At 39.5% G+C, this 23,903-nt stretch overlaps 4 protein-coding genes across 4 annotated transcripts; 3 read left to right on the top strand and 1 right to left on the bottom strand.

The window, feature by feature from the left end:
* Nucleotides 1–8,617: 8,617 nt before the first annotated feature.
* LOC116190361 (indole-3-acetic acid-induced protein ARG2-like) lies at nt 8,618–9,410 on the top strand. Its single transcript, XM_031520047.1, has 2 exons — nt 8,618–8,812; nt 8,945–9,410. Exons 1-2 carry the CDS (start codon nt 8,742–8,744, stop codon nt 9,162–9,164), a joined length of 291 nt encoding a protein of 96 aa, XP_031375907.1. The 5' UTR covers nt 8,618–8,741; the 3' UTR covers nt 9,165–9,410.
* A 2,688-nt stretch (nt 9,411–12,098) lies between these two features.
* LOC116190357 (indole-3-acetic acid-induced protein ARG2-like) lies at nt 12,099–12,984 on the top strand. Its single transcript, XM_031520043.1, has 2 exons — nt 12,099–12,380; nt 12,512–12,984. The coding sequence occupies exons 1-2, from the start codon at nt 12,307–12,309 to the stop codon at nt 12,747–12,749; spliced, it is 312 nt and encodes a 103-aa protein (XP_031375903.1). The 5' UTR covers nt 12,099–12,306; the 3' UTR covers nt 12,750–12,984.
* A 3,489-nt stretch (nt 12,985–16,473) lies between these two features.
* LOC116190356 lies at nt 16,474–17,013 on the top strand. Its single transcript, XM_031520042.1, has 2 exons — nt 16,474–16,673; nt 16,765–17,013. Exons 1-2 carry the CDS (start codon nt 16,489–16,491, stop codon nt 16,964–16,966), a joined length of 387 nt encoding a protein of 128 aa, XP_031375902.1. The 5' UTR covers nt 16,474–16,488; the 3' UTR covers nt 16,967–17,013.
* Nucleotides 17,014–22,031: 5,018 nt separating this feature from the next.
* Nucleotides 22,032–23,720, bottom strand: LOC116190355. The gene is made up of 2 exons (XM_031520041.1): nt 22,965–23,720; nt 22,032–22,535 (listed from the first exon to the last, which is right to left on the bottom strand). The coding sequence occupies exons 1-2, from the start codon at nt 23,225–23,227 to the stop codon at nt 22,298–22,300; spliced, it is 501 nt and encodes a 166-aa protein (XP_031375901.1). The 5' UTR covers nt 23,228–23,720; the 3' UTR covers nt 22,032–22,297.
* Between the last annotated feature and the right edge of the window lie 183 nt (nt 23,721–23,903).

Here is a 23,903-nt window from a genome sequence, read left to right as displayed (position 1 = left end):
CACAAAAACTAGACATCCTTAATATGATCGGGCCTCACGGAGGACACACTGAGGTCGTCGAACCAAAGCTACTGACGATATGGAATGCGAGGCTTCCATCGAGAGAGATAGAGAGAGAGAGAGACAAAGAGAAGAAGAGGTTAAAGTAAAATGGAGAAATATATATGAATATAACTAGGGAAAATTATTATCGATTCCGGTTCTGAATAACCTATATGCAGGAATCAGAACCGGAACATATTTTCATCGGTTCCTTATTTAAATACCCAGATCCTACCATATTTTCAATAAGAGCTAACCGGAGCCTACCCTAATTGATAGGTTTCGACCGGTTCTGAATATTCTCGGTATCCGTGCACACCTATAATATCAATGCGACCCTGACCCACAACCATGTGAGATTGTGTGTAGGCATTCTGGGGGCTACCTATGAGCCTAAATCTGTGGAAGTTATGTTCTAGACCTCGACCCAAGAGCCTAGCGAGCATTCTTATCAAAATCCAATCAAAACGGGCCGGTTCGACCGGAAACCAAACCTATGTCCAATCCGGTTAGCTAAGAAACCCAAAATGGCCAAAAAAATCGTGAACCTAAAAAACCGACCGATTTTTAGATAAACCCATCGAACCCATTCGAACCGGCCGGTTGCATGGGTTCAGAAATTTGAAATGAAATATGAATCGAAACCCGACCCGACCCGAATTGATATCAAGCAGAAATGGCAGAATTGAATGGAAATTCAAAAACCCTAGTCTTCTTCTTCGTTATTCCTTCCTTCTGCTGGGCGTTTCGCATCCCCATTGGCCTTAATTTCAATGAGGATGAACGAAAGCCTCTTGATAGGGTATCAGCCCCTCAACGAATGATCAACGATGACAGCTTTCGGGCTTTCGCTGGAGGTTTGGAGCTGAAGCCCCAGCAATTCTTAGCGGGGAAACCATTGGGACAACAGAGGCCAACTCAAGTTTCGCCATTGCCAAGTTAGATTTCTTATTCCGGGAGAGTTTCTAGGGGTCTGCCTGGGAGTATTGGTTCTTAGAATGTGTACGCAAATAGTGGGCCGAGGGTAACGGGGTCTATCACCAACCCATGGGCAACAAGGAAGGAGCCTACAGGTGTTGTTGAATTAGTTCAACCTGTATGGTCTACATCAAGTGCTACTTCAAAGCTGATTCATGCTAGTGCACTTGAGAAGGTTTCATCGAGCAGATGGCAGTCTAAACAATCAATCCCACATGAGGCGGATGTGGAAGTTATCAAACATGCTGAAGAACCTGGATTGACTTCCAAGGGCTATGATGATGCCAAGTACATCAGCAGGGTTGATGCAGTGGGTGTGAGGGGATATGTTGATGGAGCAATGCCTAGGCAGATGAAGAGAAATCTTCCTATTGGTGAAGGGGTTCGTGGTGCTGGAATAGAGATATCAGATGTTGAAATGCGTGAAGAGCCTTTTTATTCTGATGAGAAAGAAAGGAATGCAGTTATTATGGTGAAGCATATCAACCGGGGCATGTAGAAGATAGAATTTTTTTACCAGAGTTCTAGCGTCCAATGTCTGCAGAAGTTGCGGAAAGACCGAGATTGAGGCTTCTTCCTCGGACAAAGCCAGTAGAGAAAGCCTGAGCAACCATTTGCTGAGCTTAAACAGGTATGGCCTTTAGTGGATCTGGCACCCTCCATCTTTCACTCCCTCACTCACATGACTTTTGGCATTTTGATTGACTTGGTGTTTCAAAGGTCAGAATCTGCACATTCTGAAAAACATCAAAGCACCTGGCATGGAGAGTGGAAGTCAAACAGTAGAGCGGCCAAAGTTGAATCTAAAACCAAGATCACAGCCTGAGAAAGCATTGATTTTGTTTATTAATGTCCTGTAGAAATCCTTTTTATGCTTCGTGCTTTTATGGTTCGTGAATTTTATGAGATTATCCTCCAACATATATTGGCGGTTGCCTATTCATCATGGAACTTGGGATAGTTAGATTTTGCTGAAATATGATAAAGCTTGCCACTGGTTATCCTTTTCTTTTTTGTGGATAAGTAATTGCTCTGATTATCAGTTGCAATTTGTTAAAGATTGCCAAGCCTGTGAACTTTATTGGATCCCTTTAATGTGGCCAATTATTTATGCTCTTTTAGGATGTCTTTGCGTTGCTTTAGTTTTGCTTTCTATTTTCTATTGAAGTTTTTTTTTTGTTTGAAGCAGTCAGTGTTGTTAAATGTGATGGCTTTCATGAACCTCTATCCTTGTTGGTTGCTAAGGTCTCCATATAGAATAGCAGAGCTTGTTGTTTTGTGGCTTTTTGCCAAATTTGGAGCTGATTCCAAATTTGGAGCTGCTTTCAAGCTTGTTGTTTTGCCAAATCTGGAGTTGCTTCCACTGCTACAGCATCTGAAATTTTATTACTAATTTTATTTTATTGTATTTTATATTATTTTCTTAAAATAATAAATATTTATTTATTTTATAATTAAATAAACGGTCCAACCCATCGAACCCCGGTTGAACCCATAAATCCATGAACCAATGCCTCGGCCAGTTCGCTGTCCGATCCGATTTTGATAACACTGCAAGTAAGGACACTGGGGCTAAAAAGTGAGAGTTTGTCACGTTCCTCGAATCCCACATCGATTGCGTAAGGGGGAGATCTCGGATTTAAATGTAATACCCGATGATCTCATAAGCAACTAACACTTTCAAATGATGGATACAGCGAGAACATAAAAAAAAATGTCATCTTGCAATAAATATTCAACTTCACTATCTTTTGGTTTGACCGATCAAGTAATGAATCTTTGACCAATTTAGACTTACTTCTCAAACTAATTCCCAAAATAGAATCCGCCCAAAAATATTTCTTAATCTAGATTTCCGAGCATGACTCTATTTTCAAATTAGCCCCAAACATTTAAATAACTTGCAGAAATATCCCTAAAGATAGATAACTCATAAAAGGGGACGATTAGCCACTAGCCCAATTGAGGTTGTCGATGACCACCAAAACTGTCGGGTATCTCGACTATGGTGATGATATACGACATTGGGCCCCACCAGTCCCTCTAATTTGTAAAACGAGCTTAAAGAAGAACCTGCTTGGTAGTATCCCAACGCTGTGGTTGACAGTGACCTTAATTGAAGTTACGGTGGTTGTCATTACACCTTAATTGCACAAGTCTTCCCCAACTAATGCCGTCCATCACCCTTTCGATTGAAGTTGAACACAATCCTAGTGGTTGCAAACAACTTGAACTGAAGCAACGGAGACCACTGCTATGCCTTCACTGCCATTATTCCAATGCCAGCCACTTGATTCAGTCAAGGGCGTCGCTTGCTCCAACTCTTCGCCATGAGTTTTTCTTTCTTGGGTACTTTTAAAAGTTCTGCAATTTTTTGGGTTAATTTGATATAAATAATTTATTCAAAAATCTAGATTGAGAAATATTTTTTGAATGAGACTATTTTGAGAATTAATTTTAAAAAGAAGTCTACATAAGGCAAAAGCTCTCAAGTAATCACTCCATCACTAGCTTTTTTAACAGTTTATTTAAAAGAAAAAAAGGAGATTTTTTTTTCTCCCATCTCCACTTTTCTTTTCCATTTAATGCAGGCAAAAGAAGTGCTCGATCGACATCGTCCTTGAAAAATACGGACTTGTCAACCTCCTTTAACCATTTAATTAAAGTTTCACTAAACTATAAATTTCCCGACCAGTATTTTACTACTTGTAGATCTAGTGAAACTTTAAAAAAAAAATATTCTCCAATTGCATATACATGAGATGGATTGGCAGGTTCATGTAATCATACATACATAGAAAGAAATACATGCACAAATTGGATTACTCCTTCGTCCTAAGATCTCTCTTGGGGTCTTTATATCTTTTCATCTCCGCTAGACGATATCCAGATTCTCGATGATATTATTTTGTTGGGACCACTTTTCCCAGCTTTTCTTTAACGTCTCGGTGGTAAGTTGAAGATTGTTAAATTATCTAAGAATTTATGTAATAAATTATATATAAACACAATAGATAAAGTAAAATACAACAAAAGAATACTAGCTTACTATTTTATTTAATTCAAAATCTGCATAACATAATTTATATCTATAAATAAATAAAATATATTTTCTACTTATGTTGAGAGAGTAATTTGAATATTTCTTAAGCCATGTTGATCAAATTATTTATATTTAGATAAAAAAAATAATCCATCAAACTTTCAGCATTTTATCTACTTACTCCGTAGGTAAAATTTCGTAAGTTGGAGGAAAATGGGAATTAGATTTAGAGGCAATTGTATTTTCCCTCTAAAAGAATATATTAGGGGCAAATAAAATTGGATTTAGAAATAATTAAGTCCTTTACTTTCTAAAAAAATATTTAGGGGCAAATTTCTAAATGACTCTATTAATATGTTTCCAAAAGTTATTCTTTTGAGACAAAAGACTTATTTATTGCTAATGATTGTGATATAGATTTGTAATTTAGTAAAGTATTAATTTTAGGTGCTTTTAGAGGCAAATAAAATCTACGTAGAAGACATATATTGTATTTATCTCAAAATAAGAATTTTTAGACTACTGTTATAATCGCCTCCCGTTATTTATCTCTCATAAGGGTGTTTCTTGTAGTGGCATTGTCTAGTAGCTTATTGGTTGTGAATTAGAGCTCATATCAACTGGGGCAGAACGCTTTTATAGGCATGAAGTTGTAACTTAAAAATTTGATAACAATGTTACCCCTTTGTAATTAATAAGTGCTTCTTAATGTGTTTTCTGTGCTTAAATTAAGGTTCGACATATAGGTAGGGTGCTTCTTAGTTTATGGGATTATCTTATGCTAATATTCTGTGGGCCTCTTCAAAATTATATTAATGTTCGGAAACACTTGTTAAATTGCAACTACATAAGGAAATGTTCCAAGAATCTCCTCAATATACCCCAATGGACCCCGACCAAGAATCTCCTGCGGCCATTTTTCTCTTTAAGAGGAACTCGGTACAGTCGAGTCCAGTAAGAAATTAATTGCTATACGAACTGCACAGTACATGCATCGCTGGTTGACTGAGACGGTTGTAAACTGATATTATTTGTGGAAATGTCTTAGGTTGCGTTTGGTTTCGTAGTAAAATTTTAAAATCAGATTTTGATTTTGATTTTGAGTGGAATAAATGGGGCTCACCCTTTGACTTTGTATGAATTATGTTGTTTTGTTGTAAAAAAAAGTGGTATAAATGGGACCCACTCTTTGACTTTGTATGAGTTATTTTATTTTGTAGTGGATAGAGTTAAGTTAGGATTGTGATTTTAAAATAAAATCTTGAAACCAAACATGCCTGTACATTCTAACCTACTTGCAACTAGGTTACGCTTATTTATCTTGTAACCAATGCCGTGCTTGTGCTTTTGTATTTGCAGCGTCAACGATTGACTCAATTTCTCACCAACTTGATGGACTAGGTCCATGAAATAATTTCTCCGGCCCGGTGCATGTAGGCGCCTGTATAGGTGGTCCTGTACGGGTTTACACGAACTGGGCGCAGTGATCTCAGATGTGCTCCAAGCCGGAGCTGCACCACCCGATGAATAGTCGAAAGCATGGGGTAATCATCCTAGAACTGTAATGCATTGTTTGGTTTCACAAATCGATTTTAACTTTCGTTTTAATTCTACTCCATTTATCTCCAATTCAACAACACAATCATTACTTTCTCTAAACTATTCATTACTTTCTTCAAAATTAAAAAAACACAATTATTATTTTCTCTCAACTATCCATTACTTTTTCACACTTCTTCTTTTATAATTCAATAATACAATCTTTACACCACAATTAAAATTAAAACTCTACTTAACTCTAAAATCAAACACACCATCATCCCGGCAGCCTCATCTGAGTGAGAGACACGTGGACGGAGCTGATGGGAGCGTGGAGTTTCCATCCAATGGTGAAGAATCACTCTTCCAGAGACAAGGCACTTACGCCGTCCTGTCGTAGAGTCCCACTTGCCGTCTTGCCAATTTTTCCATGCAGAGTTGACGTCGACAGACGGAGACGGAGTCGTCCTGCGAATATTCAACTCTGCCCGGGGGGACCCAAAGACTCCGTCGACTCCATTTTGACCGTTGGATCAAGCACGGCCCACTTCCGTACCGGCGTCGAGTTTTGGAGTTCCGTGTTAACAAAATACGCGAAATTGATTGATTAATTGATTAATGAGTTTCTATATGTTATCCATGTAAACGGAACCGAGATATATGTCATTAAATTTTGACTAGATCATCAAAATACAGTAAAATGCTAACACACGGTTGACATATCGAACGCATAGCACAAAAACCGGGGATGATTTCTCTTCCTTATCGGATCTTCCGCTATTCAATTTATAATGTGATAAGATAACATGTATATAACGATTCACTCTTTATTATGTTTGATGCTTAATAATGGTGTCGTCACTAATTTTTGTTGATAGTGATCACATGGCTTATCTCAATTCTTGAGTTGAAGAGCTTTGTTCGCGTAGAATATTATGGAGCACCAAAAATAAATTTTCAAAGAAGAGATTGGAGCACATTATTATCTGAGTTGAAATATGCCCATGCCTTGCATGACCGCGAAGTACTCCATGCAATTCGATAATGCACGATCCCAAAGCGGATTTAGGACCCAAGAGTCAATGGGTGCAACACGAAATTGTTTTCTCGTCATAACGGAGCTTTCTCATGAGTAATTACGCGAGAAATCTGCACGTTCCATTCAAATTATAGACAATAATCATAGTTAAAATTGCATAATTAATAAAAAGTATGTCGCAAATTAAAGAATAAGAAGAGATAATTCATTTCAAATTATATTATATATAAAAATAGATTGTATGAAAGACAACACGTATTGCACGCAAGATTGGAGACACGTGAGGTACGACCGCAAGAGTACAGAAGTCGAAATGGAGGGAGCTAGAGATTTTTTTTTTAATGAGACTATACTACGAAGTGCTTTTAGATAAGTGTGCGTTAGAGAAAAGAGACTTGATTTTTCTTTTTCTTTTTATCAGTTAAGTTCATGCGAGAAAGAGAGAAAAAAAATTACCCTAAACTTTTTTCTTCTATCCACAAAAGTTGAAGAATGGGAGAAAAAAGTGAGTTCAAATTATATTTTACATCATACTTTTTTTTAATAATTTTTTAGCACTAGTGGGAATAAAACGAAAAAATGTTTTACAATATTGACACCTAAAGACAAAATTTCAAAAAATGTATTCACCCTACCCTGGCACGAGCACAAGAGAGATCCTCACTCTCAAGAAAAGTACATTCTTTCTATATCGAGCTAATTACGATAATAGATTCAGTCTAAAACTACCCTCAAGAAACAAGAACAGAATTTGAGATTGCGATTACCAGTCACTTCAATCAGTTATAACGATAAGTTCTGAGAATAGCAATTGGCAAAGTTCATGACTAGCAGGCAGCAATGAAGTATATTCAACAATAAATTTTTTCCTTAAAACAAAATTACTCATATTCCTTTATTAAGGTCGTGTTTGTGAATGGAAAAAATCCTTAATTGAGATAGTTTTATCCCTTAATAGCCCGATCAGCTTGAATTAAATTAGTCAGGATCTATCAGACTTTTGAATATCAGGATACACACCAAAAAGCAATTATTAGAATCACAAGCAATGTAATAAATCTTTAACAGCAAGCATTTAACTCTTATCTACCTAGAAGCTGAATGGTTACGTAATAATGCGTAACTATAGCTTAGAAAGAGACTGCAACACAGTAATGTATGCTCTTGCCTATCCAGCAAAAGGTTGTAAGTTCGATAGTGAGACTTGTCTTGCCACTTTATTAACTATTAGAATTTTTATTTCATTATACTAAGTCACGGATAAAAAATATATAACTGACCTTTTTTTTGTCACGGGCTTATGGTACAATTAAATTAAAAGCTTAAGAACTAATAAAAGTGACACTGATAGTTTCATAACGAGTATTAAACTCGAGATCTATGGATTACAAAGCAAACATATGTGCAATTGCGTTACACTTTTTTTTATTAATAGACTTAATTTAGCTACAGTAATTTCCAATAAAATGTAGAAATGAAGAGAAAATAACTTTTAAATTGACGATGAAAGTTTTTTTTTTTTAATAGACGGGCCGAGACCCTAAGAAAATACAAAAGTCAAGAAACACAAAAATATGGAACTGCAGCCCTTACAAGATCACTTAACAATGGAGAACCTAAGTTATTAGGAACATAGAAAAGAACATGACACCAAGAGATAAAGAGGTAGCCGGTCGGGCCAAGCAATGTGTTCGGGAGTTCTCTTCTCGAAGGACATGTTAATAAGCAATAAATCAATGTTTCAATATTAAGGATTACGATGCGTTGACCCCGTAAACTCACGCGCGCACGAGGAGAATACTTTTCTCCCCGCCTTTTTCCCAGTTTCCTGGCCGGTAACGGCGTTAAAGCATTTCTTAAGGGAGAAAGGCATGCCTCTGACGGCGATCCTTCCTTCCCCGTTCCCACGTCCCTTCACGTGCGCCGTCCCCCACGTCTCTCCTCTTCTTCTATATATATATACGTCTCTCCCTCAAGTCTATAGCGTCAAGTCTCTGTGCCAATCATCCATCTTCTCCTTCTTCACATTTACCCAGAGAACTTTGATACGAAGAAGGAGACGAAGAATATCTCGCCACCGCAGCGACAGCTTCATCGATCATGCCTCGTTCTATCCAAGCTGTTAAGTTCGTGACCCTCATCCTCGACGGAGCCTCCACCGCTATTGCCAGGTAACTCATATGATCCGAACTCGCACACCCCGCCCCCCCCCCCTCTCTCTCTCTCTCTCTCTCTATATATATATATATATTGGCGTCTCGTAGCGATGGAGCGCTCAATTCTGTGCGGTATTGTGGTTTCAGGCGGGGGTTTGCCGCAGCGGCGGAGGGAGGAGCTGCTGTGAAAACTGGTGCAGTGAGGAGCGGCACCGCCTTGAAGAGAACCGGAGAGGAGAAACTGAAGTCCGTGGAGAAGGTGTCGTGGGGACCCGACCCAAAGACCGGATACTACAGGCCCGAGAATGCCACAGCGGAGATCGATGTGGCTGAACTGCGGGCGGCGCTGCTTAAGCACAGCAACTGAATGGACCGGGTTCGAATGAAAATGAGAGAGTACGCGATTGAGAGCTCACACCAGAATAATGATTTCGCGAACTCAATCCGTTGCTAAGATTGCCTTAGCGTTATACTGATCCATTAGTTGACCGACATGCATGTAATTCAAAGTGTCTCATTATTTTTTTTTCCTATTGAAATATATTTCGATTGTTCATCATTTATCCCGTTAATATAAAAAAAAAGGAAGAAAAAGAAGATGTGTTCTTATTCACAAAGTGGTTGCCAATTGGACCGATCAGCACCCGGCTAGTCGTTCTTCTAGACTTGTTTGTGTTGGGTGAACAATCCACTCAATCCCTCACCGATACGATAGACTGGATTCGTGCAATAATTTCAAGCGTCACAACTATGGTCCGAGTTTCGAATTTAACGGTTCTACTACCCTCCTATCGCACGATATAATGGGATCTCGTCTATTGGTGGCCACTTGTCTTGTGGTGACACGATGGTATACATAAATTTCTTGGGAGAATAACGCTGCAAGTTAGTCCTATAAGTTTTATGCTCGGCAAATTAGTCCTATATGTTTGGTTCATAAGGCAATTTTAATCTATTCTATGATTGACCGTTAACCGATATTGACGTGGACACTAACGCCGTTAACTTTGTCCACGTGACAATTCGTGATTGGCTAAAAAAATTTAATTGTCACATGGACAAAGTTAATGACGTTAGTGTCCACGTCAGCATTGGTTAACGGTTAGTCGCGGAATGGACTGAAATTGTCTTACGAACCTAACATATAGGACTAATTTGCCGTGCATGAAACTTATAGGATTAAAATTGTCTGAACAACAAACTTATAGGACTTGCAATGTCATTCTCCCTAAATTTCTTTATTCCACGAATAATTAGAAAGAAAAGAAACTGAAACTCCAAGGAAAATGAAAGAATACCCATTAATGAGATTAATTCAATTAAATATAGTTAATGCGATTACTTAGATGAATGACGCTTTTTTTTTCAATTCAATAGATGTCGCATGTCTTAAATAATGCAAGGAAGTGGCGTATCACTAAAAGTGTTTCCAATGTCGTGTCCTCTGATTAATGATTAGGAGATAAGAAAGAATTGGATTGTTTTTCCTAAATTACGGCTGACCGTTCCCTTGAAGCAAGCAATGGAATAATTATGGATGGATAGCTCAACTTTATTTTAATCCCGGATAGCACCGATAATCGGCCCCTTTTGATTAAGTCATTAATTTATTCAAGACAAATTAAGAACCTTGAGTTTAAATTAGCTGTTTATATCAAGAACTAACGTGGGTTGATTTAAACGATTCGGTATTTATTCCGCTTAAGTAAGGTCTCGAATTCGAGTCCTTTTGAATGCAAAAAATCATGTTGAGAGAGATTTATCCCTTAATAAGTCAACCTATCTCGATTGGATTAGTCAAGATCCAATTTGACTTGAATATCAAGGTTCATGTTGAAAAAAAAATGATGTTTTTATCAAGCTTTTAGAATGGACGATTCGACATCTAGCTCGTGTTTAAAGATCGAGAACTAGGTTATATAAGTCTGAAAGCAGACTCGCTAGTTTCATCGGTTCTAATTCAACTTTCACCTCCATTAACCTTTCGACCAGGTAAACATTGGAACAAGAAATTTTTTTCGAGTGGCACTCTTATCATCAATATGGGGGTTAAAGGATTCTAATCCTCAATATGGGGATCAAAGTTTCTCACGGCATGCAATATCTTTCATGGCGTTTCATTGGCCTTACCATTGGAATATACATGCGAACATGCAAAAATACCTCATCTGAAATTAATAATAATTAATTAAAAAACTCATATGATGAGGGGAAAAAATAAAAAAATAAGATCGCCCTTGGGGTCAATGAATGAATAAGGACAAGTTGTTCTTTTGGGCGAGCAAAAGCCATATTAACATTAGAAGGGAATGACTCTGTAGAGGCAGGTTGAACCGAGGGGGCTGAGGAGCACAATTATCCTCCAAATTTTAACGTTATAAAAAAAATTATATATTTTACTTAAAATTTTAATAAACATACTTATATTCATCCCCACTGATTTTGAATGTTGATTTTCTTATTCACCCCCTTTGTCGAGTATGTCTCGTATTCAGTAAAGAACTTGAAAACTCGAAAACAATGGCGAAATTACCAAAACGAGGAGAAATGATCGAATTTAAGTTGCCCTTAGTAAAAGAGAGATTGTTTTAGCAATGGGGCCACGGTAAAGTTGAATATTGTTGCAGTAATGGGCAGTTTTTCTGTAGCAAATTGGAGTCGGCTTAGGCGATACGGTTTCCATATTGCCCACCCCCGGTTGAGTCTCTCTCTCCCTTGTTCAAAAACAAAGAGAGATTTTCGAAGTTAGGGTTGGCAAAATGATGTCATATCGGAGTTGGGGATTAAAAATCATTTTTTCAATTGTCGTTAGTTACGGATGTGCCATATCAGCTTTTAGGTTAAATTATCGTCACGGCGTCGATGATCAAACGTCGGCACTAAATTGTCTTGCGGAACGGTTTTTTGAGGACTAAATTATTGCAAAATTAATCTTTACCAAATTATTGATCAACTAATTTTTAGAGGATTAGATTGTTGGCAAAATTTATCGAGGGATCAAATTATTAACAAAATTAATTTTTCGAGGACCAAATTATTTAATCAACTAATCTTTCGAGGATTAAATTATTTGCAAAATTAATTGATGGACTAAATTATTGACCACCAATTCATTAAGGGACCAAGAAAAGTTTTCATGTCCCCACTTTTTCCCCTAATTTACAGTAACGACGTTAACGCCTTTCTTGACGGAGCAAGTCACGCGTCTGACGGCGATCCCCCCTTTCCTTCCTTCCTTCCTTCCTTCCCCGTCCCTTCCCCCGCGCTTTCCCACCACCTCCCTTCCTCTTGAAGTTCTTCTCCTCTCTATTTATTCACACACACTCTCCCTCAAGTGTCTCATCAAATCATTAACATCTCCGCTTCATCTTCTTCTTCGCTCCCCCGATAACTTCGATATCGAATTAAGGAGGAGAAGAAGGAGAAGACAAAGAAGATCTCGTCGCAGCAGTGACCGATATTCCTTGATAGAAAATCCACCAGCTGCAAAAGTGACCAATTCTTCGATCATGTCTCGTTCTCTCCAAAGCTTTAAGTTTGTCTCTTCCGTTGTCCTCGACGGAGCCGCCGCCGCTATCGCCAGGTAATTCACATGATCCGGGCTCGAACACCTCCCTCTTTTCTTTCTCTCTGCAATTCCTCTGTTTTGTTCAAACAGAGGAAGGCGTCTCGTAGCGATCGGGCGCTCAATTCCTTTCGGTTTTGTGGTTTCAGGCGGGGATTTGCAGCTGCTGCGGTGGCAGAGGGAGGAGCTGCTGCGTCTAGCAGCGTGAGGATCGGCGGGGCGAGGAGCAGTGCTGCCTTGAAGAGAAGCGGAGAGGAGAAAGTGAAGTCTGTGGAGAAGGTGTCGTGGGGACCCGACCCGAAGACCGGATACTACAGGCCTGAGAGCGCCACAGCGGAGATCGACGTGGTCCAGCTGCGTGCCACCCTGCTTAAGCACAGCACCTGAGTACACCGGCTTCGGATGGATTGGGAAAACGGGTGAAATTATTACATGAGCTCAGTCCATCACGATATAGCATTCGACTGAGCCGATCATAAGCTGACACAATATCTTATGATTATGATCCAACTGGTTCCAACAATGAATACTTGCTAGTAGACGTGTGTACGAGGTGGGACTGAATTCGAGTAATAATTTCTCGTATTATAACCAGATTCAAATTTACAATTCTGTCCTCCTACCAAGCTTCTCTCATCCCATGATATAATGATATCTCGTATTTTCTTTTTTAATGAAAATACTGATATAATTAATTTATTAATTGAGATTGATTTCATTTCGACACTGATCTATCATAATAACGAAATGCTATTAATACGTTTAAATACTCCTACGCTATATATAAAGTCGGTCCACTTAAATGCGATCTGTCCTTTTGTGGGGGCACGTTTGGTGTTGGCCTCACTGGCCGCCGCTTGGGTCAATGGATTTTCATTCTTGTCCTCTAAAAGTTTGATTGTTCGTTCTTTCCTTTCGATCGAATTACTTGTGGAATGGAATAATAATGATAATGTAGAAAAGAAATATAAATGCGTCGTGGTCTCTGATTAATGATTAAGCGACAAGAAGTCTTCTTTTTTTTTTTTTTTGGTGAAAAAGTCTCAATTTGTTTAAGAAAATTTGTTTAATTTCTGAACTTCCGGCTGGTTCATTCTTATGGAGAAACGGTGGAAATGGATGGATAACTCAAGACTTATTTAATCGCGAGGGCACCGATTGTCTGCCCCTTTTGATAACTCATCATTAACTTTATTTATTGATTTTGTTTTTTTGGGTATAGGAACTCATCATCATTAACTTTAAACAAGACAGAATCTTGGGTTTAATGTTTAGATCAAGCTTTAGAATAAAGAGTTTGACGTCTGGTTCATGTTAGAGATCCAAAATTGGGTTGAAATATCCTACATATTGTCCTAGGTCGTATGAACACGCCCAGACAATTTAGATAGGATGCAATGTGGACCTTCATTGGCGTTTGATGAAGAAAAAACACGAATAAGAAGTTTCTAGGGCATTTGTTAAGGACCAGTACGAGATTAAAGTTTCTCACACGATATTGTGGCACATCCTTTGTAACATATGTAAACATGTAAGCTCAGACATTGATATTAGATCCTGATTATACGATATTTTCAGTAATTTTTAAATTTTTAATAAAGTAATATTTATTTATTAACAGTACAATTAGCCAACAGCATCATATTAGTTTTCGGACACGCTAATATTTGTCGAAGACTATGACAAAGACCGAAGAAAGCGCATACAATGAGAACGAGGACATAATAACAGTCCAAGACTCTGACCTAGAAATGTCCTCGGAAGCCCAAGCAGCATGCTTTCACAGACAAATAAGCGTTAGAGGTATCATAGAGCTCTTGAGGAGAATGGACGGTTGGAGTCTATCACACTTATCAGGAGGTTAATTCGTGTGCAGATTGATAGGTTAATTCACGCTCGCTTTCCCTCCCGGTAAGCATCCATTGCATTTGGGATCCGCCTCAGGACGTCGGGCCACTTCTTCTTGGTGACAATCTTGTGACCTCCAAGTTTTGTTCATGTACATTCTATTGTACAAAGTTTCAACCTCAAAGCATGATAAGCGATTGGGAAAGAGAATTTCTTATCAAAAGTCACATGAACGGAGCGCCTGAGGACTTCCGGTCACTTCTTCTTGGTGACAATTTTGGGGCCTCCAAAGTCCGATCTTATTCTTTTTAATTTTTATTTCTGTTATACTAGCCTTATGTCTCCTTCTCAAAAAAAAAAAAAGCGTCACATATCTAGTGGGGAAGAGAATTTCTGATCAAAAGCCACGTGGACGGGGCTGATGGGACAGTGGCGTTTCTATCCAACGGTGGAGAATCACCCTTCCAGAAACTAGGCACGTGCTCTGCCGCTTCTTCCATGCAGAGTTGACGTCGTCGCGACAGACGGAGACAGAGTCCTCCGAAGAATATTCAAACGCATGTTTGGTTTGCTAATTACATTTTAAAATTATAATTATAATTTTATTTTATCCATAATAAAATAAAATAATTCATACAAAATCAAAGAGTGAGTCTCATTTATATTTTTTTTTCCACAATAAAATAAAATAACTCATACAAAATCAAAAGATGGATCCCATTTATATCACTCTTTTTTAAAATCAAAATTTAATTTTAAAATTCTACTATGAAACGAAACGCAACACAAATCTTACGGCCCCTTCGTCACCGTTAGATCCAGTGGGTTAACGCCGTTGATTTTGGAGCCTATTATAATTAATTATAATTTAATTAAAATGGCAAAAACAGAAAGGAAAGTTCAAGGGGGTCAGTCGGGTTGCGTAATGGATTTCTATATGTTATCCATGCAAATGGAACTCACGATTATCTTATTAAAATTTGATAAGAACAAAACAATAAAATGTATATATACAGTTGACTTTATCGAATTCATAACTCGATAGTAATAAGGATGACTTTTCTCCCTTATCCGATCTTCTAATTTGATTAACTGTAAGATGGATATCAATGACATAATCGGCATAATTAAGTTCATTTTGTTACCTTATTTTATTCGGTTAAATTTTCACTGTATTTTATACTTTATAATGATGATGTCATTGAGATTTATCGATGAGCGAGATCATACTACTTAATTATCTCAATTTTGGAGCTGAAGAGATTTTTCATATAGAAAATATCATCTAGGACGAGGCCCAAAGATGTATTTTTGGCAAAGAGATTGGAGGATGTTATTATTGTTGAGTTGAATATGTTTGCCGTTTGCATGACCCCAAAGTACAGTCCATGCAGTTCTATTGTGCTCAAGAAGAAGAACTTCCTGGATCTTACGACTTACGAGTACATTATTGCCATGCCCAGTCGATCATTACAGTAATTAACTAATAGACCATAATATAAAATTACCCTGCAAAAATAGAGGCAAACTTTGAGATAACGACAACAAGTTATTTCAACTAATTATAGTGATAAATTCAGATGATATAATAATAAGTTCAACAACTATTAGTGACTACTGAGATAGTTTGAAAGATCTTTTTCTCCTTAATATTTACTTTTCTTATCTTGTCTATTGTCAATAGCTTTACTTTTAAAAGGTTAAAATTAGCTCTTTGGCCACACAGTTGGGGCCTGCATATATCCCGTTTCTGTTTGGTGTAGTTTATGTTCCTTCTGTTTTACAATTAGTGTTTCAGAGATTAGAAATTTTGGGTTTTAGATAGGATTTTAGAGTTTATTTATCTCAAAAATTATATCTATTAAATTTAGTAATTATGAACAAAAATTTGGCAGAAATGAGAATTAATTAGAAGAGAGAATTAACTAGGTTGGACTATTGCCAAAATTGCAATAAAGGGTACTTTAGGCATAAAAGATTCGGGAATGTTTATTAAATGATCAACTTGATTAGGTATGGTAAGTAATTATTGGTTATACGATAGAAAAACCCAATCTGTAATTATAAATGACTTAATTGGCAATTATTAATTTCTTATCACAAGTAGAAATGAAGATATCATGCAATTTTACAAGTTGATAATAAAAGGAAAGTTAATTAGTAAACGGCGTTAACGCCTTTCCTAACGAAGCATGACGTCGATCCGTCCTTCCCCGTCCCTTCACGCGCGCCTTCCGCTCCCTCTTCTTCTCTCCTCTATATATACAGATAACTCTCTATGTCTCTCTGCAATTCTTCTTCTTCTTCTTCCCCTTCTGTCGCCAGAGAACTTCGACACGAAGGAGGAGACGAAGAAGATCTCTCCGCAGCAGCAACCAATTCGTCGATCATGGCTCGTTCTCTCCAAAGCGTTAAGCTGATCTCTTCCCTCGTACTCAAGGGAGCCGCCACGGCTATCATCAGGTAACTCCCATCCAGACTGAAATATCTCTCTCCGTAAGCTTCTCGAACGGCAATCAGTAATACTCAATTATTTCTGGTTTTCTGGTTTCAGGCGGGGATTTGCGGTGGCGGCAGCTGAGGGAGGTGCAGCTGCTTCTAGCAGTGTGAGGACTGGCGGAGCAAGGAGTGGCGCTGCCTTGAAGAGAGCAGGCGAGGAGAAAGGTGAAGTCCGTAGAGAAGGTGTCGTGGGGGCCGGATCCGAAGACTGGATACTACAGGCCCGAGAGCGCTGCAGCGGAGATCGACGTGGCTGAGCTGCGGGCGGCAGTGCTTAAGCACAGCAACTGATCGAGAGCTGACACAGACCGGAAAAAAAATTATTACAGGAGCTCATTCCACCAACTATCCAAGGATTAAACCAAACGGTCGATCGACTAATTATACAGTTCACGTATAGAAGTATTCGATAATTGTGATCCAGTTGGCACCACGACTGGATATATAAGTCATTCCGACCAGTCCTTGGATAATGTTAGCTAGGGACTGGCCTGGTCCATGACTGACGTGGTCAATTAAGTTCATGTAATAATTTCTCATGTTATGACGCCCGTCTGGATTTAAATTTCCAATTCTACCTTGTCAAAAAGCATTACAGCACTTCTCCCGTCCATGACATAATGCGATCTCCCGTTGAGTGGGGCCCACGGGCCGCCATGTATTTTATTGCCATGAAGTTATAGTTTTTCTCCGATTTCTTTTCTTCAGTAGAATCTTTGTTTTCCGAATCCTGTAGATTCCCATTAATCAAGATTTGCCTCGAGCGACTCATTAATATAAAAGATTATCTTAGTTATAATACTTGAACTCGAGAACTTACTTTAATAGAAAATGTATCGAATTATCAGAATCAACTTATTTTGATTGCTTCGAATTTTATTCGTAGAATAAAGAGAAGATGTCATGTTCTATGATTAATGATTAGATGATTAATGATTAGGGGACAGGAAAGACGTTACTTGTTATTCCTAAATTCCAGCCGACTGTTCCTTTGGGGCAAGCAATGGAACAGACGGATGGACACCTCAACTTGATTTTATTTAATCCCAGGGGGCACCGGTTGTCTGTTTGATTGAGTCATTAATCTATTCAAGACAACCAACCTTGAGTTTTAACTAATTGTTTACATCAAGCTTTTAGAATGGAAGACCCGAAGTCTAGCTCATGTTTAAAGATCCAAATATCGTATATTATTTTCAGTACGAAAGCCCGACTCGATGATTCATCTTGGGTTAAATTATAAGCGCCCAAAAAAGTTAATGGTACGATGCGATGCGAAGCACTTTCATCTGCATTCGCCTAAATATTTCATCTTCATATATAAAGCAATGGCCAACCGCTAACCTTTACCGACCAATAAACTAAACATTGGAATGAGATATTTCTACAGCATTTCTCTAGGATTAATCCAGGATGATAGTTTCCCATTATACGAGATAACTATCATGCCGCGTTGGTCGGCTTAACCATTGAAATGTGTTAAATCTCGATTGAGCCGAAAAGTTTAATCCTTCATTGACGTGTTAATGAATATATACAAATACATGCTGCTCGTTCTGAAAGATAAATCTCAGTAAAATGGAAACTAATCAATCTATCCTAATAAGAAAATAATGTACATAGATGGCCCGATATACAAAGGGAAAGAGAATCCCGTAAAATATGTCCTCAGATTAGAAATCCCGTAATAAAATGTTCATGCCACACCATTGAAAAATTAGCAGATTTGTTGTACATCATCTAGTAATAATAATTAATTTTTTTTAAAAAAAAATTAATAAGGTCAAAGGATAAGGATAAGTTGTTCTTTTGGGCGAGCAAAAGCCACATTCACATTTCCAGATGAGATTGTGCAATCCAACCTTAGCGCGATTTTGATTTTAAAACAAGAAGCAGAACATACACGCATCCTAAACTTTGCAACGTCGACAGTTAAACCCGAAAAGAAAGACTGCCCACTCACCACAACCCGATTGATTTTAAGCAATATACATTGTATCCAACTAGACCTAGTTGGATTAAGAACACTCGCTCGGGGTCCCTGACAGATTACACGATAATATATGAGGTGATGCATCATGGTATGAACCAGATAGTTGTTGGATGAATCTTCTTAACTATCGCCAAAAGGAAAAAGAGGCAAACAATGGAGCAGGAAACCTAAGCATTTGCTGGAGAATATATATCTCATGGCATGACAAAAGAGAACTCATACAATGAGGATGCAACATGTTAGGAAAAATTCACAGGTCTACTTTGGACTCGGGCCCATCCGCAACCCAAAAGCTTAAGTCAATGGGTTGCTAGACCATTATCTCTTATAAACCTATGGATTTCCTCTCAATTTTTCCATGTGGGATTACTTCCATCACCCGCCCTCATCATTCTCCATATAGGAGAGAAACCGGCCCAACAATTCCCCCCCATTCTCGACTATATGGAGGACTTCGAGCCGGGTTTTTTACTTCCGAACTCGGATACCAATTGTTAGGCCCTTACCATTCTCCATATAGGAGAGAAAACCGGCCCAACAATTCCCCCCCATTCTCGACTATATGGAGGACTTCGAGCCGGCCTTTTTACTTCCGGACTCGGATACCAATTGTTAGGTCACGGCCCAACAATTCCCCCCATTCTGGACTATATGGAGGACTTCGAGCCGGGCTTTTTACTTCCGAACTCGGATACCAATTGTTAGGCCATTCACTAGCCACGAGTTCCACACTCGGGCCTTGGCGCGGTGTGGGTTTCCACGCATAGCGTGTGCACTTCTCCAGGATCGTTACCTTGGGCTCTGATACCACTGTTAGGAAAAATCCACAGGTCTACTTTGGACTCGGGCCCATCCGCAACCCAAAAGCTTAAGCCAATGGGTTGCTAGACCATTATCTCTTATAAACCTATGGATTTCCTCTCAATTTTTCCATGTGGGATTACTTCCATCACCCGCCCTCATCATTCTCCATATAGGAGAGAAACCGGCCCAACAATTCCCCCCCATTCTCGACTATATGGAGGACTTCGAGCCGGGTTTTTACTTCCGAACTCGGATACCAATTGTTAGGCCCTTACCATTCTCCATATAGGAGAGAAAACGGCAAACAAGCAAGTTGGAATATCGACCAATCTTGGACTATATGGAGCATATTCGTAGATCATAGTGAGTTCTAAAGAAGTAATCGATTACAAATGTGGATCCCTTATCAATTGGCTATAGAACAGACAAAACACTGCGCATTTCAAAATTGCCATGAAGGATTTACGGCAAAGAAGATCCTTGATGAATATTTCTGACAGATCAGTGGAACACTTTGGCTTCTCAAGAGAAGTACAATCGAGAAGATTTTGGATCGGTTCAACATGGGTAATGCTAAACCAGTTCATCATCACCACTTGCTTCTCATTTCAAACTTAGCTCGAAGCAATGTCCTACAGTGAGAAGGAGAAAGAAGAGATGAAGAAAGTTCCTTACTCATCAGCTGTAGGAAGTTTTATGTATGCCATGGTCTGTACAAGGCCAGATATGCTTATTCTGTTGGTGTGGTAAGTCGTTTTCTCTCCAATCCGGGGAAAGAGCATTGGAATGCGGTTAAATGGATCCTGAGGTATCTCAGAGGAACATCCAAGGTGTGTTTACACTTTGGCACTGGTAAGCCGGAGTTAGTGGGCTACACGGATGCAGATATGGCAGGAGATATCGATTCCCGAAATCCACTTCGGGATACTTGATGACTTTTGCAGGGGGAGCTATCTCATGGCAATCAAGGTTTCAAAAGTGCATCGCTTTGTCTACAACGGAAGCCGAATACATTGCGGTGACCGAAGGTTGCAAGGAGATGTTGTGGTTGCAAAAGTTTTTGCAGGAGTGAGCTTGAAGCAAGAAAGGTATGTTCTACACTGTGATAGTCAAAGCGCCATTCATCTTTGCAAGAATCCCACTTTCCATTCGAGGTCGAAGCATATCGATATCAAGTTTCATTGGATTAGAGATGTGTTGGAGTCCAAGCTGGTGAAGCTAGACAAAGTGCACACTGATGAGAATGGAGCTGATATGATGACAAAACCTCTCGCTAGGGAGAAACTTCATGTTTGCCGAAGTATAGCCGGTATGCTTGAAGCCTCCAAATAGTCGGGAGGGGGAGTTTGTTGGGTATCCCTCCAATTTGGAGGAAGTTGGGCTCAAATTGTATTGGGCTTTTATCGGGCCTTAATAAGCCCAAGAACCCATTTTATTAGGGTTTTTGTTTCAGCAAATCAGCTGAGGTATAAAAGCAGCAGCAGACTGCAGTAGCAGCACAAGGTAGACAGCAGCGGCAGAAGAGCTGCAAGCAGCAAAACAGCACAAAGAACAAAGGAAGAGCAGAGCCGAATTCTGCTCAACAGGGGCAGCGCGCAGCTGGAGATCAAACCTCGATCGGGACATCAAACGAACTCCGATTGGGACGAAATTTGACAGCAGCTTCACAACACGTGGGGCTAACTTCTGAACGGTCAGAATTTCTATTCGAGCTCTGTAGGTGCTGTTTCAGCTGATTTTGTGAACCACCCGGTGTGGGTGACGAATTTAGTATTTGGGTGATCCAAGAGAGTGTTTCTCTTGAGTTTGGTGATCCAAGGGTTTACCCTTGATGAAAGACATTGTATAACCTTCATAGTGGATCGTTGATTCGGAGTTGGTCCCGTGGTTTTTCCCCACATTGGGGTTTTCCACGTAAAATTCTTGGTGTTGTTTTACTTTACTGCTTGTTGGTTGATTTGATTAGTTCCTATCTCGATTACACTAGAAGGGGAGGAAGATTAATCGCTGCGTTATTGTTTGGTTGAGTACATCCCTAACCCCAACACAACATCCCGAATTTCCAACCCAGAAATATACTCGGAAGGACAAGCCGCGTGTTTTTTCACAAACAAATGAATGATGGTGAAGAAGATCAGTCTAATTTTAACAGCGGCAACATCCATATAATTAATTCTATAGTTTCTACAGAGAAGCAAACATGTATATTCCGAATCATCCATTTCAGAAAGATTAATTAGGAAGAACCAGAAAAGAGAACTGCTAATATCCACCAAAGCACAAGCACGATCATTCTTCATAAGAGAAAAAATCAACGAAAGGGTGAAGATGCTGCTATTGAACCAAAGCAAAAGACATGGAACTCTGTAGCTCCCTCACAGACATGGCAAGAGCTGGAACACGCATGTTTCGCGCGCACCATTTGGCTGTCAAAGCAAACTAAAGATCGACGTTTTTTAAATGACCAAGCAATTTCTTCAATTATGTCGAAACTCACTACCCATGCTATAGAATTGCCCACACAATAAAAGAAAATGATGTCAGACGCCCATGTTAAAACAATCCGCTATCTGCATCGCCCCCAAATCACTTCAATTGTTCGTAACCTCGTACCATGGCAAGTGAAGCATCATGCTGTTATTTTTTCTTGTACAATCTGCTCCTTTACGAGCTCTCTTATATTACAGGGCAAGTAATGAGAAGAACAACATTCCTGTTGCCCGAGATACCGTACTCGACCAAGAGACGGCTGTTATTTGGACAACAAGTACTGACCTCTTGATGTAATCTATCATGAAGAAGCAAAAAGGTTTGTCCTGAGCTTGCTCGTTTGGCCACTCAAGCAATCAAATCCACACCCGCACTGCGGGCACTCGTAGAAGTTATCAATTGAGAAAGAAGCCGATGCGATGCCCACTGAGAACTCGAGCTCATCCCCTCTCCTAACTACCTCCACTATGTTCAGCCACACGAACAGCACCTTCACACGAATCCCGCTCAGCTTTGTGAGCTTGTTCTGCGATATGTACCTGTCAATCGCATAACAATTAACAATAATAACGTATATCCACTGCCCGATCATTTGACAATTGACACCGTATCATTCAAGAATGCAACACCCGGCGCTCATTCGCCTAACCAATAAAAGCTTGAACTTTTCAAAAAGATGGCAATGATCATTCAACAATATCAAATCACATTACAGCCCGACCTCGAGATTCCATGTACACTCACTAGTTAGTTATTTGTTCCCTGTTTAACTCCATTCTACATGGTGGGACTCATCATTGTTAGACAAAATCTACAAACAAATGCATAAAAACAATTGAAATACAATCAAATGTTGGGGCAGGAGACATGAATCGATTCAATAATTAAGGTACGGCGGTCAGTCCTCTATCCTACAACGTTGAATTTCGACATATATCCGAAATTCAGAGTTGGTTTTATGAGAGTACCCGTTGATCGTGGACTTGTACTTCAACTGGTACGAGCCCTCAAGGGAGAAGCTGCAGGACCCATTGAGGTAGGCTCGGAACCGTCCCGTGTCCTCGTCGAGCTCGTACCCCGTGGCTCCCTTTGGGAGGAGGCCCTCCGGGAAGTTGAAGCCCTGCAGGGCCTCGTAAACCAAAGGCCGGCCACCGCCGCCGGCTGCTGCTACCGGTGACAGAAGGAGAACGAAGAGGCAGAGACTGCCGAAAGCCATACGCTTCGTCGACATCGAAGCTCTACTCTCTCTCTCTCTCTCTCTCTCTCTCTCTCAGTCTTCAGTTTCTCTCTCTAGAAAATGGATTTGCTGGCTGTGGCTATGGAAGTGAACAGAGAGAGAGACTCAAAGGGGAAGTCGGTGGAGAGGGCGACGAGGCGACGAGGATATGGGCATGATGATGCCGGAATTCCAAAACCGCAGCGTTTGTCGTTTTCATGGGGGACGAGTTGACATGGTTTTTGCCGTCTATGGAAGGCGGAATTCCCCATTACCATTGACGTAGATTCCCATTGTAGTAGATTTCCTTGGCTTTTCTTTTGGGTTCCAGAGGAATGAAACATAAATCCTTTTAGCTAATAAAGAAATACGACAGTCTTATGAAGTATCGAAAACATGCGAGGGTGTACACTATTACACGGGTAGATTTCCTTGGCAATTAAACCAAATGGCTTGTCACTGATGAGAAGCTGGCTTGGATAGTGATGACAAAGTTCGCTTCCCTTGAGGTGTCAGATTCATATCTCTTGAAGAACTAACACAGATTTTCTGTCTAGATTGATTTGGAATATGAATGAAATGTCACTCAGAATTGAGAATTGAATCGTGCATGAGCCTTTGTTGTGCGTGTTGATTTCTTTTCCCTTCCCCTTCATCTCTATGATTTTGGAACACGGTTCATATGCACAAA

Source organism: Punica granatum, unplaced genomic scaffold (genome assembly GCF_007655135.1).
Source record: "Punica granatum isolate Tunisia-2019 unplaced genomic scaffold, ASM765513v2 Contig00426, whole genome shotgun sequence".
Classification (NCBI taxonomy): Eukaryota; Viridiplantae; Streptophyta; class Magnoliopsida; order Myrtales; family Lythraceae; genus Punica; species Punica granatum.
The sequence above is the reverse complement of the archived record's forward strand: the minus strand, read 5'-3'. Positions and strand labels throughout refer to the sequence as shown.